The sequence below is a fragment of the Stegostoma tigrinum genome, chromosome 4 (genome assembly GCF_030684315.1).
Source record: "Stegostoma tigrinum isolate sSteTig4 chromosome 4, sSteTig4.hap1, whole genome shotgun sequence".
NCBI lineage: Eukaryota > Metazoa > Chordata > Chondrichthyes > Orectolobiformes > Stegostomatidae > Stegostoma > Stegostoma tigrinum.
In genome coordinates, this window is record NC_081357.1 from 25,519,977 (window position 1) to 25,541,614 (window position 21,638).

At 38.4% G+C, this 21,638-nt stretch overlaps 1 protein-coding gene across 3 annotated transcripts in view; it reads right to left on the reverse strand.

The window, feature by feature from the left end:
- fig4a (FIG4 phosphoinositide 5-phosphatase a) overlaps nt 1-21,638 on the reverse strand; it is a 126,043-nt gene that overhangs the window by 19,922 nt on the left and 84,483 nt on the right. For all 3 annotated transcript variants that reach the window (XM_048531052.2, XM_048531053.2, XM_048531054.2), the window contains exons 18-23: nt 20,014-20,072; nt 16,104-16,254; nt 15,083-15,166; nt 10,644-10,833; nt 4,273-4,352; nt 2,726-2,815 (exon numbers count right to left, since the gene is read on the reverse strand). In XM_048531052.2, the coding sequence (XP_048387009.1) occupies nt 2,726-2,815; nt 4,273-4,352; nt 10,644-10,833; nt 15,083-15,166; nt 16,104-16,254; nt 20,014-20,072 (654 nt within the window). The remainder of the gene's footprint in view (nt 1-2,725; nt 2,816-4,272; nt 4,353-10,643; nt 10,834-15,082; nt 15,167-16,103; nt 16,255-20,013; nt 20,073-21,638) is intronic.

The following is a 21,638-nucleotide window of genomic DNA, read 5'->3' on the forward strand; positions in this document are numbered from 1 at the left end:
TGGAAATTAAGAAGCAGTTGCACCTCCTAGAGGACAACAATTACAATGCAGAATACAGCAGGGTAACAGTTTGTAGAATAAGATCTTATTTGGCACCCTATGAACAGCTTCTTCATGAAAGAAGAAAAAGGGCAAAGCAGCAAAAACTGGATGTCTCTTTTAAGCCAAACCCCAAGAAACAGTTAGAAGACAAATGAACCACAGCCATCCACTTCTGCATTAATTAATTTCCACCCTAACCCCGCAACCATAACCGTAACTGAAGATGATGCTGATAATGATGACCATCACCACCATCAGCTCCTGCTTTAACAACAGAGCAACCTCAAAACCTCCTTCCTCATTAAGCCATCTTCATATTTTTTCAAGATGAGGTGTTCAACTTACTTTTATTTCATTATTAGATATGGATAAGATATCTACTCAAACTGTACTATCCTTTGTGTTAGGCCTTTGAGTAACTTTTGAGCATTTTTGAATTATTGTTTTAGTGGTTTGCAAAAACCTCGCTTTTTCCGTAGGCCCTGTTATTTCTGTACTGTGATTTTTTATAACATGATGTTGCACAGGAATGCAACTATTGCATTACAGCAGAACCCTCTCTAGTGTGGCAATGGAGAAGCTGTGAGAGAAAGGCAGCTATGGTGGAAAGCTGTGACAGAACTGGAGAAGATCATAAAAAGGTTGATTCTAGAGGCATTCCAGAAGCAGAGCTGTAAAGGATCTGGAAACCTATGCTTTTGGTGGTTATTACACCTGTTGAGGTCAGGCAGTAAGAATTGTCAGACAAGACTGTGAGACATATCCTATAAACATAAGCGAACTGAAATCCTTGGTGGAGAATAAAATTGAACGGGACTCAGGGGTTATCCTGTATTCTGAAGGGACTAACTGAGAAATCTTTGAAATCTATATCATATCAGCTGTTTAAAAAGTTATTTATAATTTTGTACTGAATGGAATTTGCTCATTAATTCGCATGGTTTCTGCTGAATTTGGCTTGATTATGACAGTAAAAGCATTAGACAAAACTTCTCTTTTTATCAGTTTCTACCATTTGGGAAATACAATTCTGTTCTGTTGCTGATCTCCACAGGGATTATAACACTAGATATCAACAGATCCAATAACATGGGAATCTACATAAGCAAAACAGTGGATTGCAATTGGAAAATTCTGTGCAGTGCTTTGAACAGGCCAAATCTTGAGTAGTGTGTCCAGTCTGTTGGCTCGATGGAAGCAGTTCACAGAAGAATAGCAAGCCTAGGCTTAAAATCACAGGTCTTGGGTATGAGGGAAGTCTGAAAAAAATCTGGACTTTTCAAAACTAAATTCACATTAAGTTGTATAACATCTTCAAATCAAACAAGGTTGGATTCAAAGCCATGTCTGAGAGTTGAAAAGCTGGTGTTCAAGCCATTTCTTGAGTCCATAAATTAATATGATTTTACATATAGTTTGTAATTAGGACAGTAATTAGATTCCCTACAGTGTGGAAACAGGCCCTTCAGCCCAACAAGTCCATACCGCCCCTTGAAGCATCCCACCCAGACCCATCCCCCTATAACCCATCTAATCTAGACATCCTTGAACACTATGGGCAATTTAGCATGGCCAAATCTATCTAGCCTGCACATCTTTGGACTATGGGAGTAAACCGGAGCACCCGGAGGAAACCCACGCAGACACGGGGAGAATGTGCAAACTCCACACAGACAGTCGCCCGAAGCCGGAATCGAACCCGGGTCCCTGGTACTGTGTGGCTGCAGTGCTAACCACTGAGCCACTGTGTCGCACCTTGAGAGTGATATTATGTTTTGAAGGCAATTTCAATATTGCACGTGGAAGCACTGCAACAGATTGCGAAATTGAGCATAAATATGGACAACCTGGCAGTATAATAAATAATTAATTGAAAATCTGCTTCGATTTACATTGATAAAGCTAGATTATGTAAACTTTGTATAAATTGGAATCAAGGTTGAAAAGGCTTAACATATAGATTTACAGAATAGGAATACTCTTAATTATCAGCATTTTAGAATAACTAACCTTTCAAAATATAACTCTACAGAATTCTTTTGTGTAACTTTCGTCATTTTCTTATTATAATAGCAGATTGTGCAAAGATAATAGAATGTAAGTGTTTAATGACAAAGTGTTATATAATCTGCAATATCAAGATGCATGAAATTATGCTTAATTTACCAAACAGTTTGCACATAAATACCAAAATCTTAAAACAGGCATGCATTCAAACCATGTTGCAATAAGTACCATTAACAATGAGTTCCTCTTGTGATTTGAGTTCAAACAACACTCCCATACTTCAAGGTAATTAAACCCATCACTCCAATCCACTAAGTGAGGGAATACTCATTGTGGAGGTGGAAGGGTAATGTCCTTCAGGTATGAAATTAAACAGATAACATTTGTACACATGGCACCCATTCAAAACAAAAAGTTTAGTATCAAAATTTCTTGCTTCAATTGCTAATTGTCAAAATTAAATAGTAATTATTGAACTGTGGGTTGCTGAATTAATTGACTTACGAAATGCTTTCAGTTTTGTGCTCAGAGACTTAAAGGGCAGAATCATATTGGGGCCTAAGGATGAGGCTGTAGTGAGCGCTAGTGAGTATACTTGCAGGTTTGTATAAAAGATGTGTGAAAAATTACTTTAAGCCATGCATAAAAACAAGTGTAGTCATTGTTTGATACTTACATGATGGTCATCATGTTGTTTAGTTGCTTTGCATTGCTTTGTTGGCTGCATATGTCAACTTTATGCTGGTTTTGACCCAAATAAACAAATCTGTTGTAAAGTACAGCATTATTAAACATTGTTTCAACTAGAGTCAGAAGACAGCTTATCCTATCTGGAATAACACGGTGTGAAGCTGGATGATTTCAGATTTTCTGAAGAAGGGTCCCGACCCGAAACACCAAGCTTTCCTGCTCCTCTGATGCTGCTTGGCCCGCTGTGTTCATCCAGCTTCACACTGTTATCTGCTGTTCATTTAATTGCTTATACCCATCTCATTAGAAAATGGTCGCACCGTTTGGTGCAAAAGTTTTGAGCACCCTTTGCAACCGGCACTCAACTTCCTAACAACTTTTTTGCCCCCACTTCTGCACTTCACTTACAAAAGACTTAAATTAGTTTCATTCTGGATTGCTACGAATGGTATTGGTGATAACTATTCTCCTTTAACAATTTTACCAAGTAAGTACTGCTGCCTATGACTTTAAAAGCAAACCCATTCTCTTAAATGCATCACAACAGTACAAATTACAAGTGTGGGAAGGATTCTAAGTGTAGATAGATAAATTACTTGAGCTTATTTAGTTGCAGTAAAGATAGCTGGCAAGCAAAGTAGTGAATGGATTAATGTATGCATTCAGAACAAATTAATCAAGCTTGCATTATTAAAAACAATAAAAATAGGTTAATTGTCACTTGAAATGTGAGAAAGGTACAAGTTTGCAGCACGATTTTTGGCATAATTTCAGTTTCCTGTTAGCATTCTCAATTTGGATTATTACTGTGATGACAGCCCATGGAAAACTATGATAGTTCAATCCACATAAATAATCTTGAATAAAATCAAGATCCTGCAGACACTGAAAATCTGAAACAAACAGAATGCTGGAAAAATACAGCAGTTATAGCTGCACCAGTGGCAATAAATAGAGTTGGAGTTAATGTTTGGAGTCTGGCATGACTTCTTCATAACTGATATTCAAAAATCCTTAATGTGTATCTTTAGAGAAAAGAGATTGAGCGATGTGCTAAGATGGTAGTGAAGTGAATCTTAGGAAACAGGTTTGATGACCTTAAATTCCTATACCAGAGTTAAAAGCTTTCCCTTATTTTGAAACAATGAGAACGGAACTAAAATAACACCCTTTTCTGTGACACACCTACGTTAAAGGGAATGAGGATGAGGAAGCACTGAAAAATAAATCGATAAATTTTGAAACTAATATTTCCATGCTAGAATTGAATTGACCTACAGACTTAAAATCCATGTACTCCTCAGCCAAATAAAACAAAAACACGCATAATTTATACATTGCATAGTACCGAGTCATAAAATGCTCGTACAAAATAAAACGTACAAATCACTGAAAAAGACAAGTAAATTCAGTTAAAACAAATCTATTTAATATGGTGTTCAGGTAATGTTTAAATGATTCAATTTATTTGAAGAAGTGGGTCAATTACATTGTAGCTTATATTCAAGATATTTGTTCCATATTTTATCTTACCTTTTGTATATTAGAAGATCATCTTCTGATAGAAGTCCAGAGGGATTCATATACACCTCTCTTGGAGATTGGCTGCAGTCCTGAAAATCGCCAAAAGACAAAACATTAATGCTACAAGTTTTCCTCAGCATGTAATAGCCCAATTGTACCTGACTAAATATTAGAATCTTTATTATGCAATAATTAACTTTTGGCTTAATTATCTTCCAAAATAATAATGGAAGAAAGTTTTGAAGAAAACGACTGTCAAAAACAAAAACTCATTCCCTCGAACACAAATTGATCTCAAAATACAGGAACAGATAAATATGAGAGATAGTAAGAACTGCAGATGCTGGAGTCAGAGATAACACAGTGTGGAGCTGGAGGAACACGGTAGGCCAGGCACAATCAGAGGAGCAGGAAAGTTAATGTTTCAGGTTGGGCCCCTTCTTCAGGAAATATTATAGATAAATACATGCATTTGGACACCTTCTCGGCAGCTGTAACACTGTACCTTGTACTCTGTTCTGTTACCCTGATACATCTGTATAGTTTGATCTGCCTGTGATAACAATAAAATCAAATCAAATCAAAAATCAAAATCCACAAATGCCAGCTCATTCATACGTTGCCACCATTACCTGCCTGGCTATGGATTTAATTCATCCATCATTGCTTTTGTGCTTGTTAACTAGCACCATCACCTGAAAGGACAACTCCTTTAGCTGAAGATAATAGGAACTGCAGATGCTGGCGAATCCGAGATGACAAGGCGTAGAGCTGGATGAACAGTGCAGGCCAAGCAGCATCATAGCAGCAAGAAGCCTCCCTGCTCCTATGATGCTGCTGGACCTGCGGTGTTCATCCAGCTCTACACCTTGTTATCTCCTTCAGTTAAATATTTTCTTTTTCATTTGTTCTGGATGATCACCTCATTGGGATGGTCTTACAGTCCTCCCAACACCAGTCAGTGAGAAATTGAGAAGCAAATATGTAAGGGGATTTCAACTTTCCAAACATAGATTGGAGCTGCCATAGCGTTAAGGGCTTGGACGGGAAGGAACTTGTTAAGTTTGTACAAGAAAACTTCCTTATTCAATAATGTAGATGCACCTAATAGAAAAGAAGCAACGCTTGACGTTCTGGTGGGAAATAAAGCAAGGCAAGTGACTGAGGTGTTAGTGGGACAGCACTTTGGGCAATTGATTATAGTTCTATTAATTTTAAAATTAAATTTATGGAAAAGGATCAAACTGATCAAAAAGTTAAAGTTCTAAAGACTAACTTTAGTAATATATGAAACAGGAAATTTCAAAAATTGACTGGAGGAGACTAGGTGCAGGTAGAGGGACACTTGAGTAGAGGGAGGCCTTTATAAATGAGATCACTAGAGTTCAGAGACAGCACGTTCCTGTTACGCGAATGACAAGGCTGGTACATGTCGGGGATAATGGTTGAGTGGAGAAATTGAGGCTCTGGTCAAGAAAAAAAAGAGGCAACAAATGTCAGATATAGTCCGATGGGATTAAGTGAATCCCTAGAGGAGTATAAGGGCAGTTGGAATATACTTGGAACAGAGATGGAGAAAAAAGGGTTCATGAGGTAGCTTTGGCAAATAGAGTTAAGGAGAATCCAAAGAGATTCTATAAATACATTAAGGGCAAAAGAGTAACTAGGGAGAGAACAGATCAATGTGGCCATCTATGTGTGGAACCACAGGAGACTGGTGAGATACTAAATGCATATTTTGCATCAGTATTTACGGTGGAGAGTGGCATGGAAGCTAGGGAACCTGGGGGATATAAACATTGACATCTTGAAAGTAGTTCATATTATAGAAGAGGAGACGCTCGAGGTAAGGTGATGAAAGTGGCATTTTGTGTGGATGCCTTCACTGGTCAGAACACTGAGTATAGGAGTTATGATGTTATGTTGTGACTATACAGGACATTTGTGAGGTCACTTTTAGAACACTGCATACAATTCTGGTCGCCCCGTATAGGAGGAATGATGTTAAACCCGAGAGGTTGCAGAAAAGATTTACAAGAATGTTGCCGGGACTGGAAGGTTTGAGTTAATAGGAGGAGGCTGAATGGGTTGGGGCTTTTCTCCCTGGAGCTTCGGAGGCTGAGGGGCAACTTTATTGCTACTTATAAAATCATGAGAGAAATGAACAGGGTGAATAGGCAACATCTATTTCAGAGAATGGGGTTGTCCAAAACTAGTGGGCATAAGTTTAAGACAGGGGAAAGATTAAAAAGGCTCTGAGGGATAACTTTTTCATGAAGAGGGTGATGAGTGTATGGAACAAGCTGCCAGGGGAAATGGTGGAGGTGGGTACAATCTCAACATTTAAAAGGTATCAGGATGGATTTATGAATAGAAAGGGTTTAAGAGGGATATGGGCCAAATGCTAGAAATGGGGCAATTTCAGATCGGGACGTCTGGTCAGCGTGAACGAGTTGGATTGAAGGGTCTGTTTCTGTGCTTTGTGACTCAATGACCCTGCATGGCCTTTCTACCACTGTGACTTCCTTCAGCTTGATAAGCTGCTGGGACATATTCTCTCTTCCAATTCTGGTCTCCTGTGCTTTCCAGATGTTAAAATGGTTTCATACTGATAGCTTTAAAACTTATTCATGCCCTGGATTATTTCCATCAACTCCCTTCCATAAAGAACTTAGAACTTCTCCTAAATAACCATGCAATTTACTTGTTAAATAAAGTGCAGCCCAGATTTGTTAACAATGACAATATAATGGCAAAAATTAAGTAATTGCAATTAGAAGCAGGGCTCTAATGTTAGTTACTTTAAAAAAAATGTAACTTCAATCTTGTTTTCAATCTTGCAAAATAAAGGGTTTAAAACTATTCAAGATTACAAAAATCCTAAGAATTACACCAAAGTTGAAATGGTATTATGGTTACCGCTACAGTTACAAGCACTGCAGAGAGTGTGATAGTATCTTCATAATAATCCCGTTCTCAATGCACATAAGGCAAGAATTAAAATGGAATAGCAGATTTTGTTTTATGTACAAAGGTGGAGAATCCATCTCCCACAGTACAAACTGGATTCATAGCATCAGTGACATGCTAAATAACTCATAGGAATAACACTAATTACAAGTTATAAATGCAAACACATTACAAGTATGTGCAATACCAAGTAGTAGAGATGAGCTTTAATATTTGTTCTCACAGTAACTCATTTCAGTACCTCTTCCACATTAACATTATACGAATACTTCTGACTGTAAAGCTTAAAAATACTGTATTGTGAACCTAAACAAACTATAAAAGAGATACAAATATTCAAAACGAGACTCGCAAATTTTTATTTTTATTTTTTTCCCAGGACCAGAAAGTTACTGCCAAGACTGGTTCTTCATTGCTGATGCCTAGATGTCCTGAATAAGTGATTGTAGACATTCTTTTTGAACCAGTAGAGAAATCACATGAAGCAGTTAAGAGCCCACAACATTAGAATGGGACATGTGTCAGACTATAATCCAGACCAGATAAGGAAGGCAGTTTTCCCGCCCTGAAAGGGTATTAGAAAGCAGCAGCATGGTCACTTCAATTTATACATGCCCTTTGATTTTAAAATCTAATTCTGATCTATTCTAATTTCATACCTACATTGAAGTAATTGGAATTTCATTTTGTTTTCTCCAGGTTATTAATCAAGTACTTCTCATAGTTTAGGAAAATCAACAAGTCTGGGAGTGGGGCAAGAAAGCAAACTTTCAATTTAGAATTAGCAAGACAGAAGAACTTAAAGGTTCGAGTTGGACATTACACTGAGAATCAGTGAGATCAGGAGCAGGCTAGATGCTACTGTTTGTTTCCAGCTGTTAGTTAAAAAAGCATTCCAGAACAGAAAAAACGGAGGCATTACATCACAGGGAAGCAGGCAGGAATTGTTCAATAGCCTATCACCTATACTAGGGAATCTCAATTAGAGTTTGCAGAATATTTATTAAAAAGTAGAGGCAGGATCAGAGACAGCAATTAAAATGTTACCATCCAAGTGACCATAAGGCATTGGCCTATTTCTGTTCCATTCAGCCAATCAAATCTGCTCTGCCATTCAATGAGATCATGGTTGATCTGATCATCCCCAACTCTACACCACTGTCTTTCTGTCTAAAAAAACTGGCAGGAGGGCTCGGTCATTCCACAAATTCACACCCTAAGAAATTTCTCCTTATCTGTGCCATATATGGGCAATCCTTTGATATTACGCCCTCTGGTTCTAGACACTCTCACATGAGGAAACAACCTTTCTACATCTACTTTGCCACATCCCCCTAAGAATCTTATGTTTCCATAAGATCACCCCACATTCTTCTGAATTCCAATGAGTAGAGGCCTCAGCTTTTTGATCTCTACTCACAAGACACTCTCTCCGTACTCTGGATCAACTGAGTAAAATTTATCTAGACTGCCTCCAACGCTAGTATATTTTTCCTTAGATAAGGAAAGCCATACACCGTATTCCATCTGTCCACAGCTTTGCATAGTTTTAGCGAGACATCCCCACTTTTATACTCCATTCCCTTCCAAGTAAAGACCAACATTCCATTAACCTTTTCTATGACACAGGCCTTGGGTGCTAGCTTTAAGTGATTTATGCACAAAGGCCTTCCAAATCTCTCTGTTTAGATTTCTACTGACTTTCTTCATTTAAATAATATTCAGGTCTTCTACTGTTGCCGCTAAAGTATACGACCTCACTTTTTCCTCACATTGTATTCCACTGCCAAGTTTTTGCCCAATTGTTTCCAGAAGCAGAAGCCAATGACAGGATCGGCATACCAACGTCAACGGCTGTGTGTAAAACACAAAGTAGCTGTACAAGTGCAGCCATTCGGCTGAGGCAGAAAAAGTGCTTGCCAATCAATTGGCACCTTTCTCTCCTGTTGTACAGGATGTTGTGATTGCTTGAAATTTGGCGGTGTTGCATTTGTCCTGAGGGATTAAAATGAAAATAGATCTCTTTTGAGCATTACCCATACATCTTACTTTTTGTTACTCTAAGAATAGATTTGTACATGCCTGAAATATTTCACTGCAATACATAGAATCTTTTGTTCAAATGGAATGCTGCAGTTTCTAAGATAACTAACTGGTTTCCTAATTATCATCATCACATAGGATTTATTTAATAAAAATGTTTGCAGCTCTTCATCCAAGATAACGACAAAATGGTCAGCTTCAGAATTTACTACTTTTATCATTGAAAGTAAAATGATTGAGTCACTCTGCCATTTTGATAAGAATAAATTATCTTTTACCAAAGTAATGTGCTTAATCTATTATCCAAATAAACAATAGCTAAACACACACTAACATCAAGTAGGATCACATGTTGTATTTTCATACAAATCGCTTTGCTTTTTGTACTGTTTGGAAGCAAACACCAGATCACAAACCATAACACTTGTGATTTTTTTTTGTATCATCAGTTACGTTGTAGTCTATTCTGCTCCATAATCTACAGGTAATTGTTTAATGAAGTATGACCATGAAAATACTTCAAATATAATACTGTCATAATATTTCATTAATTTTGATTCTATTGTAAAACCTGAAGGTCAAGCCAATAACAGTGAGTGGCAAGAAATTCCTGAACACATACCACAATTACAAAAAGTTTTCATAAGCAAAATCCACTTTTTCTTTTAAACAATGTATATTTACTGAGCTTGAATCTTGAAAGGAAAGCACTAACAGCTAACTGACAAACAGTTACCGAATGAAGTTTCGTTGAATAATGTGGCCAAAAACGTCAATTTCCTACCTTACAGATTTAGTGGACATGAAACCTACTTTCACCTTGGACTACTAGTATGTAGCTCTATTATAGATAAAAAAGGAAATTACTTGACTGTTGCTGATTAATTACAATATTTTCCCAGCTTCGACTGTAACAAGTTACAAAGAACATGGGATTTTCACCACTGAAGATAATTAGTGTCCCTTCCAGTTTATGTTTAAGAATGCCATTTGCACACCAAAGGGTTTCTCAGTTGGTCATGAATGTTCTCTACATTTGTGACAAAAATTATCCTTTGAAAGTTAAGCTGGTTAGCAGTGAAAATAACTCGGTGATTTTAGCCACCCTCTTCCATTTTCACTTTATTTCCTTTCTCCTTTATAGTGACTTTAAGATCATTCTTTAATCCAAAGTCAATAAGGTGGTCTGATGAAATGCTGCTGTCGATGCAATTGGATTCAGGTGTGCAGCATCTATTGAGGAATGCTTGCTCTTCCTGCTTTCCTTCCAAAAAAAAGGCATCTTATTTCAAAGGGTCTTTGAAACAACGTTATTTAAATTTGTGGATAATGTGACATATTTTAATTGCATAAAGTCAATTTATTACCTCAGGAATTTTGTCTCCAAACTCTGTCATTTTTACTGGTGTTGACCGCTGAGATACAGGGCCTTCTTCCTCTTTGTCGGTTCCTGAATCATCCTCCGAACTGCTGGAAACAACCTCCTCGGATGGTGGTGGTGGGGCACTTGCTACTGTTTTACGTTGCAATACAGCTTCTTCCTTGTTACTTTTATTACTGAACAATAAAGTATATTAGATATATTTCACAAGAATAAATCTGATTTGAACACAGGCTACATTGGTAGGTGTTAAGTATTCTACTCCATATCACAGCTGAGAAAGTAAGTACAGTATATGTGAAGAATCAGCATAAAATAAATATGGACATCTACTCTAAAATACAAATATTTCAATTTGTTAACAGAATTGGTATTTCACAGTCTTCATCATAAATAATAACTGTTTATTCATTGTATACACATAGTATTCATTGAGTACATTTAAGACTGAGATAGATAGGTTCTTGATTATCAAGGGGATCAAGGGTTATGGGGAGAATGGGGTTGAGGAATTTATCAGCCATGACTGAATAGTGAAGCAGACTTGATGGGCCGAATGGCCTAATTTCTGCTCCTATGTCTTATGGTCTATTCAAACTAATGTCCAGAATAAATCTTATAATAGCTCTGCAAAAATAGATGAGGGAACAGTCTAAATGCATGAAATCTAACAGTACAAAATAATAAAAGCCAAATAATACAGATGCTGGAAATCTGAGACAAACACAGAAAACTCTGAAGAAACTCAGTAAGTCTGGCAAAATCTGTGGAGATAAACTTCTGGACAGTTATATCAGACTCAACATTCACTCTTTCTCTTTTTGTAGATGCTATGGATTTTTGTGATAGTACAACATAATAGCTTGCATTGGGCTTTGCTGGAGCACTGCAGCTCGCTGAAAACAGCAATATTAGCATGAGAACAAACTGGTGTGTGAAATGGCAAACCTGCACATAATGATGCTTACAATTCATGTAAGACTTCTTTGCTCCTGCACTCAAATTCTTTAATTAAGGCTAACATACCATTTGTGTTCTAAATTGCTTGCTGCACCCACTTGCTAGCTTTCAGCAATTTATGAACAAGGATATTTAAGCCCAATTGGACATTAATAACTTTCAATCTCTTAAGATTTATGAAATACCCTACATGATTGTTCTTCCTACCGAAGTGTGATCCTCATGCCTATCCACATGATAGTCCATCTGCCACATTCTTGCCCACTTACTCAATCTGCCTAAATCCCATGAAGCCTCCTTACACCCTGTTCACAAATTTCATTCCTCACTAGGTACTGCATCAACCACAAATTTGGAAATAATACAAACATACTCAGATCTAAATCACTGATATAGATTATCAACAGTTGAGACCCAAGCATTGATCTTCAACAGTCCTCAAAAGTTAAGCCTGTCAACATGAGAATAATCCATTTATTCCCACTCAGCTTTCTGCCTTCTGGCCAATTTTCAGTCCATTCTAGCATATTATTTGCAATCGTATGCACTTTAATTTCGTTAACTAATCTGTTTAGAACTTGCCATTAATTTTCTTGATAACAAAGTGTGGAGCTGGATGAACACAGCAGGCCAAGCAGCATCTCAGGAGCACAAAAGCTAACGTTTCGGGCCTAGACCCTTCATCAGAGAGCTCTCTGATGAAGGGTCTAGGCCCGAAACGTCAGCTTTTGTGCTCCTGAGATGTTGCTTGGCCCGCTGTGTTCATCCAGCTCCACACTTTGTTATCTTGGATTCTCCCACATCTGCAGTTCCCATTATCATTAATTTTCTTGATACTGTTTCAAAACTGTATCATCTCAGACTCATCAGGGTCAAATTCCATCTGCCACTCATTTGCCATCCAGTTGATTCATCAATATCCTCCTGTGCCTCAATATCTTTTGATTCACAATCAACCACCTGGCTAATGCCGGAGTCACTTACTTATCCATCAACTACCATCCCCACTTCCTCCTATATTGCTTATACATTTCACAAACAATAAAGGGTCCCAGCACTGATCCCTGGACACTAGTCACATCAACCGCTTCCTACCACCACCATCTGTCTCCTACCAGTAAGCCAATTATGAATCCAACTTGTTAAATTATCCTGGATCCAACATGCTTTTATTGTCTTCATTAGTCTTCCTCAAGAAAATCCTGACAAAGGTTTTGCTGAATTTGAAATAAATTACATCAACTGCACTACCCTAGTCCACACACTAGGTCACTCCTCAAATAATTCAATCAAATTTGTTTCACTTTCCTCTGCCAACAGACTAGCAAACCCACCCTCAGGAATGTTGGCTCCTTAGCAGGGCTAGGTAAGAAATATTAGCATGCGAGCAAGACAGCTTTCATAGTGCTGATCGAGATATAACTATTGGTAAGGACATTGGGACAACTGGCTTTACTTCTTCAAAACGGGGCTGTGGGATCTTTTCCCTGCAACAAAAAAAGCTGATAGGGTCTTGGCTTAATATATCTTCCATCAAGAGGCCTCCTGCCAGTGCAAAGCTTCCTCAGTATACCACTGGAATGTCGATCAAGATTGGTGCTTAAATTTCTCAAATCTTCTAGAACAGTTGGCTGGCTCGCAATGCAGAATGGTGCCAAAAGAATTCCAGTTATCTGCTGAGCTCACCACGAAGTCCCTATCTTCTCAACCTCACCTGAGGTATGGCGACCTTCAGGTTAAACAAGTTAACAGTCTATGAGATAGTAGCCTATGGGTCTCTGTAATTTGCATTTTGGCATAGAGGTAATAGTGCTAGCAAATAAGTAATACCTAACAATGAATGACAACAAAGGGCACACTTTGAAAACTAAACTAAACATAGCAGATTCTGGGAATCTGCAGTAGAACAAAATGCTAAAACTACTCAGGATTTGTCTGCCAGCATCTGTGAAGAGAAAATACAGGTCAGTATTTTAGCTCTGACTTCCCATCATACCAACAGTGCTTAATCGGTTGTAAAGAACTTTAGGATACAAGGTATTTATAAATGCAGGCTATCTTCTTTTATTCTTCATGTTTACTCAGTTTATCATATCCTCCCATTGAGTAATTGGTGCACTTTATGGCAACTGTAACAATATTGAGAACTCTCATGCACCAATACTCCACATTGATTTGAAATAGTATTTTTGTTTCCAACTTTGAATGTTAATTGCATTTTTGATATCCAAGCTAGAATTTCAGTTTTCCAACAAATCTATTTTCTGTTGAGTTTTGTCAAAATGAACTTCGACTGATTCAGCAATGTGCATTAACTGTACAAGTTAAAAGATGATAAATTGATTATTCAGCATTTCCATGTTAGGATTGGTAAAATATAATCTCCTGCTTTGACGTTTGATTTTTGTTATGTCTCAGTCAGTATATCTTCATAATAGTAGGGGCGGCATGGTGGCTCAGTGGTTAGCACCGCAGCCTCACAGCACCAGGGACCTGGGTTCGATTCCAGCCTCGGACGACTGTCTATGCGGAGTTTGCACATTCTCCCCACGTCTGCGTGGGTTTTCTCTGGGTGCTCTGGTTTCCTCCCACAGTCCAAAGATGTGCAGGCTAGGCGGATCGGCCATGCTAAATTGCCTGTAGCGTTCAGGGGTGTGTGGGTTACAGGGGAATGGGTCTGGGTGAGATGCTCCAAGGGGCAGCGTGGACTTGTTGGGATTCTACGATAATACCATCACTGTACTACAGCATGTGACCTGACAATTTATAGTTCACCAACTCCACTGTATCTCAGATCACCTGAAGCATTCCACTGCTGGAAGATAGCTCTTTAGTCACCCCAGACACTTATACACCCAAGGAATGTAATCTGTGCGCAATAGTTAGTTGTAATAAATGGCAATTAGATTCTTCAATTTCATAATATCTATGTTTAGTTTCTTATTCTATGGGAGATTATGGTAGCATTAGGCGAAGCACTCTTACGGAAGTAAACTCATCTTCACGTAAATGTTTTTGGAAGTGCACCAGTATTGTTTAACTTGATACATTAAGAAGGTCATACAGTACTGTATCCAATCTTGGAGTTGGTGTCAATACTTTCTCCAAGAGCCTAATCACAAATTCGCAATTATGAAGGTGGTGGCAGTGAATATTAGGGGAAGCTGCAGAGAGGGAACAGAAACCAGAGGAAAGGAATTGTACAAGGAGCAGACAGAATAAACAACCTGAACATAAAGGGAATCACGTTTTGTGTTCTGCAACATCTGTTTATATCTCCATCGATGATGCCAGACCTGTAATCACCAGCACCTGCAGTATCTTGCTTTTGTAAAGGTTTTAATTTACTTGGGCATATCTGCCAAGATATACATTCTCGGTTAAAATTAATAATTGCAGTTAGTACAAAATGTTTTGTATCGTTAAATTAATAGAAACAACTAAAGCTAGTTACCAGCTCTTTACCTCAGCACGGATTTGCCGGTTTCTTCTGGTTTGCGAATAGTGAAAGGACTTGGGTCAATTCCAACATGCTTTGGCATGAAGTCCCTTTATGCAAAAACAGTACAACAAAGCTATGGCATAATAAGACTTACATTATTTGGAATTTTAAAAACAAACAAGCAAGGCAACAGAACTCAGCATAATTCCTTTATACTTATCATCTTTGTGTTATGGCACATAACCCATTTGTCTGTATACCTTCAAGAGATATGGTCATGATATTATCACTCTATCATGCATGTGAACTGAGAGCTTATAGCTCTCCAACTCCCTCAATCTCGATCAATATTGGAAGCACATTCTTTTGTTACAAATTAATGACTTGAAAAATTAAGTGAAACTTTTACAAAACACACAAGAAAATGCCACTGGCTAATGCTCTAGTTACATCTGCAGGCTATAGAATTAAACTATTGGTGAAATGTACAAAATGTTTTGAATCTTTAACATTTCATTTTTGCTACTGCTAGAATGTCTACATTTGTTTTTGTTCACTCCTTGAGAGGTATCACCTCTCCAACTGCTCTCAAAGTGATGTTAAGCTGCCTTCTTGAACTGCTGCAGGCACCCACAGTGCTGCTCAGGTTGTTTGTGGAAGGGTGTGGGTGAGGTCTTAAAGTTTTGAACTTGTATATTTCACGTGTTTTATATTCGTTCATGGAATGTTGGCATCACAGGCAGTGTTGCAGTTTATGCAAAATAGTGTCTCATTTTTAGACATGATTGGGGCCGTACCTGACTCCTCATATTAAGGGGCTATTTCCTGAAGTGGTGCAAATAACACCTCATTTAACTGTTGACGTATCTCAAAGGTAACAAATTCATCTTGCATGATTTATCAAACATCAAGAGTAAGGTAGTCCGAGATTATTTTAAACTCTCTTAAATCAAAATGGCTAAAACATATTTACAATATATTTTCATTGGTATTTAAGCACGTAGTAGAGCAGGGGGTAGCTAAGGAAGAGAAAAGATTACATACTTGGCTGAATTTGTCATTGTTAGGCAAAATGCATCATCGAAACAACTCAGCTCATATGGCCTGAAGAATTCTGTGTATACATCTATTTCTTCATCATATTTATCCAACTTCTTCATGACTGTCAGCTTTTTAAGATTTTCAGTGCAAGGAACTAAAGAGATGAATAGAGAGGAAAATATTTTATTAGTTTTTGAGTTTAGTAGACTGATCAAAATGAAATGGTGCATTAACGTAACTGGAATATTTTGGTCTGTAATTTTAAAATTGAAATTGGTGGCAATTTTACAAATCCAGTAGAGGCACTTGCTTGAATCAGGTAAGTTTAAGAAGTTTGAGTCAGGACAATCACATTTCACTTTTCAAGATGCACAGATGAAAAGCTGTATCTTTCTTAAGTGTTGTAGTTATTTAAATACACAGCCACGGTATAGATTATGAAAAACACCAACATTATAAATCAACTTTTCTACATAACTTTACCGATCAAATTATGCTATTTCCTTATTCTGAATGTGGTAAGTGCACTATGGGAGGTGATGGCATTCTGGTAATGTCACTGGACTGGCAAACCAGAGACCCACGCTTATGAACTGGGGCCTGAATCCCAGCGTGGCAGATGAGGAAATTTTGAATTCAATACCTGTACACAAGTCTGGCTAAAGTCAGAAATCACATGACACTAGGTTATAATCCAACAGGTTTATTTGAAAACACAAAGGTGAACTGTGACTCGAAGAGGTGTCCAGCAACAATGTGAAATGAAGCACTACTGGGCCTGTTTCTTGGGGATGAGGTGCGCCAAACAAATCAAGTATCATTGCGGGTACATTTAGGGGATAGTCATCATTATATCAGAAGGACTGGGATTATAGTGGAAAAGAACAATGAACAATCCAGTGTAAAAATAATTAACTGGGGGCGGGGGGGGGTTGGGAACAGAGATGGGCAAATAGACAGGAACCAAAGGTTAATGGCATGAATTGACAATGGAACTATGATGGTGTTGCCATCACGGAGACATGGTTGAGGGAAGGACAAGATAAGCAATTTAATATTCCAGGGATTAGGATCTTCAGGCAGGACAGTGGATGGTACAAAAGTGGAGATGGTTTCCTGTTGGTTAAAATGTCAGTCAATGCAATAAAGAGAGATGATATCTTGGAAGGGTCATCAAATGAGGTTTTGTGGGTAAAACATAGGAAGACACAAAGGGCAGCCACACTCCCAGGAGTGTATTACAGGCCCCAAGTCATAACCAGGCAATTAAGGACCAAATATGTGGTCAATTTACTAAGGTATGGAAAAACAGGAATAGAGTATTTATATTAGGTGATTTCAACTGCTCCAAAAATAATTGGGATAATCACAGTATAAAACATCTAGAGGGCAGATTTATTGAAATATATAAAGAAGAGCTTTTAATGTCAACATGTAAAAGATCCAACAAAGATGGTGCAGTCTTGTACCTAATTTTGGGGAATCAAGCAGGACAGTATTAGAAGTGGCAGTAGGGAGCATTTTAACGAGTGACCACATCACTGTATGTTTTATGCTTGTTACAGAAAAGGAGGAAAATGGTCCGCAAAAACAGGGCTTTGGTTTGGGGCAAGGCAGTTTTTATTAAAATAAGACAGGATATGGCCAGAAGACACTGGGAATGTCTACTTAATGGTAAATCAAGTAGGAAGTGTTCGAAAAGGTAACGTGAGGAGTACATGTCCAGCATATTCCCTTTAAGGTGTAATGTAGCAGCAACAAGCCGAAAGAACCGTGTGTGTCTAGGAATATGCAAGACTAGATAAAAATAAGAATGGAGCTGTATAACAGGTATAATTGGAGCATATCAACAAAGGCCCTAGAGGAATATAGGAAGTACGGGGTTGAATTTAAAAAGCAATTAGAAGCGCAGAGGGGGCATAAAAACACTGGCAGGAAACATTAAGGATATTCTACAGTATATCATTGGGAAGAGAATAACCAGAGGAAGAGTAGGGTCTATTGGGACCAAGGGGTTAATTTGTGCATGAAGCCGAAAAACACTGGTAGACTATTAAATCAGTACTTCACATCTGTCTTTTCTCAAAGCAGGATGAAAGTTCACAATTCAAGAAGATGGAGTGTGAAGTTTTTCAGATTGATACAAGAAGTGAGAAGGTTTTGGCAGGTTTGAAAATGGACAAAATCCCCAAATCCAGATGAGTTGTATCCCTGGCTGACGTGGGAGATAGGAAGGAAATTACATCTGCCCCGACCCAAATTTTTAAATTGCTTCTGGCTACAGGGGAGTTGTCAGAGAATTAGAGGACAGCTGGTGTTTTACCTTACAGGAAGAGTGGTACAGACAGACCAGGGAACTATAGACCATAAGTCTAACATCACTGATGGGAAACTATTGGACAAAATAGTGAGGAAAGAAAATTGATCCCCATTTAGACAGGCAAGGTTTGATCAGGGATGGTCAGCATGGCTTTGTCAAAGGGAGAAATCAAACAAATCTGGTGGAATTTTGAGGTGTTGACCAAGTGTTTCGATGAGGGTATGGCAACTAATGTAGTTTATATGGATTTCAGCAAGGCCTTTGACAGGGTTCCACATGGGAGCCTGATAAATAAGGTTTAAAGAAAAATGGGATCCAGGGTGACAAAGCAAGATGGGCCCAAAAATTGGCTTCGCGAGGGCAGTAATATAAGGCTGTTTGTGTGAATTGAGCCTGTTAATTTTAAAACGAAAGGCAGGAGGTTTAGAGGGGATTTGAAGAAAACCTTTTTTCACCAAGAGGCTGATGGGGTGTGGAACGCATTGCCTGGGAGGCAAGTTGAGGTGAGAATCCTTACAACCTGTAAAAAGTATTTGGATGAACACGAAGAGTCATATTATTGAAAAGGTTATGGGCATAGTGTGAGAAGTGGAACTATTGTAGGTAGTTGCATATATTTGGTGATATAGACCTGACGGGCTGAAGATCCACTTCTGTACTGTATGATTTTATGATTAGAGCATAGTAGTGTATTCCTTCAAAAGGGAACAATAAAGCAACCTAACTCAAAACTCGCTGGCATCTGACTGCCAACATGGAAGAATGCCCAGGCAGGTTCTACTCACAAATAAAGGGCAAATCTAACTTCGCCAATTACCGTCCTTCAGGCTACTCTTTATCATGGCAAAATAATAGAAGGGGTTATTGGCTGTTATCGTGTGGCACTGTGCTCACGGCCACTCAGTTTTTGTTCCATCAGGGCCAATTGGCTCCTAACCTCTTTAAACCTATAGTCAAAACTTGAACAAGACAGCTGTATTCCAGAGACGAGGAGTAAACAACACTCAAGCTTGGCACTATCCAGCAAAAAGGAAGTCTGCTTAATTGGCACCCATTCACAAACTTCGAAATTCATCCATGCACCACTGATGCATAATGACAGCACCATCAACAAAATGCATTGTAACAACTCACCCAACTTCCTTCAAAAGCACCTTCCAAACTTGTGACCTCACCAGTTAAGACAAAGACAGCAAATGCATGGGAACACAGCCATCCATAAATTCTCCTCCAAGCTACATACCATCTTTACTTGGAATGGTTTCAAAATCCTAGAACTTTATTTCTAGCAGCAGAGCTTTGTGGCTATGCTCCAAGAGCTTCAACCTTCCTAACAAGTCAGACTACCACCTTCTCCAGGGCAATTAGGGATGGACAATAAATGCTGACCTTATCAGCAATACCATAGCCCGAATGAATAAAACAATGCACTAATACATGATTATTATAACAGCCACTCTGAGAATGCCACAACAGTTAAGTGCTGTAAATAAACTTTATAATACCTTTTTGATACATCATCAAATTCATTGCATCTTTTAAAAAAGTACTTTTAGAGTATTCAAACTGAAGTTAACATGCAAATTTTTGTACCTTCATCATAAGGCAATGGTAAATGGATTAGTACCTCTGGTGTCCACCAATGAGTATAGCTACAAAAAAAAATGCAAAAGCATTGCCAAATATTTACAACATTTGATATAAGATACACAAATATCTTGCATATAAACAAAAGTAAATTACACGCAGTTTACTATAGATTCAGGTGAAAAGAGTAACAGAATGATAGGCAGTTGGGTATAAAATAAATTACAAAAAAATGGTAAATAAAGATGCATAATCAGGCTAGTGAAAAGACGGAAGCAATACTCCACGATGATCTGCAATTGTTCAAATTGTTTAAATATATGGTGGACTTTAGAATCAGAGCTATAATTTTAACATTATATTACAAGTGCATTACATCCGACCAAATTAAGTGAGACAGTGGAAAAATACAAGATAGTATTGATAAATTTTCACATTGGGTGTGTAAATGGCTCATGACTTGTAATATAAATGCAAAGGTGTACATTGGTAGGAGTAACAAAGGAAGCCACTGAGGCCATTTATAAAGAATTTGAATAGTGTAAAACACTGAACAAATATCAGATTTACAAATCACTGCATGTAGCAATAGTGTAACAAGGCTGCAAAAAAAACACAAACACAGAAGCACTTCAACAGAAATAGAACTAAAAGGCAGCATGATAATGTTAAAACAATAAAGCAATGGGTATAACACACAAGAACCATGAACAGTTCTGCACTTCATATTACAAAAAGGATAATATATGCTAGTGAGAATTAAAGATTTACAAGTTTCATGGCAGAATGGTGAGGTTTTAACTGTCAGCAAAGACTGAATGAGCTTGTGTGTCTCACTAGAAACATTGGTAATAGTACTGAATATTGTGCAATCGTCCGCATTTCTGACATTACAATGGAAAGAAGTTCACGAATTGAAGCCATTGAAGGTGGTTGCACCTGGAATACAACCCTAAGGAACTCCTTCAGAGATAGTAAGAACTGTCGATGCTGGTGTCTGAGGTAACACAGTGTGGAGGTGGAGGAACAAAGCAGGCCGGGCAGCATCAGAGGAACAGGAAAGCTTACGTTTGGCGTGCTGAAGTATGGTGCACTGATCTTTACATCGCCAAGGCCAGGCACCAACTCTCTGACACCTTCTCCTACCCCACCCTTGATCATGACTCCAACCCTGACCACCAAAACATCATCTCCCAGACCATCCATAACTTCATCACCTCAAATGGCCTCCCACCCACAGCCTCCAACCTCATCATTCCCCAACCACACACTGCCCATTTCTATCTGCTTTCCAAAATCCACAAACCTCACTGTCCTGGCCGACCGATTGTCTCTGTCTGCTCCTACCGCACTGAACTTATCCCCGCTTATCTCGACTCTATCTTCTCCGTCTGGTCCAAGAACTCAACACCTACGCCTGGGACGCCACTCGTGCCCTCCACCTTCTCTCAGACTTCCAATTCCCTGGCCCCCAACACTTCATCTTCATTATTGATGTCCAAACCCTATACACTTGTATTCCCCGTGCAGATAGCCTAAAAGCCCTCCACTTCTCCCTCGCCCACACGCCCAACTAGTCCCTCTCCAGTGACACCCTCATCCACTTAACTGAACTCGTCCTTACCCTTAAC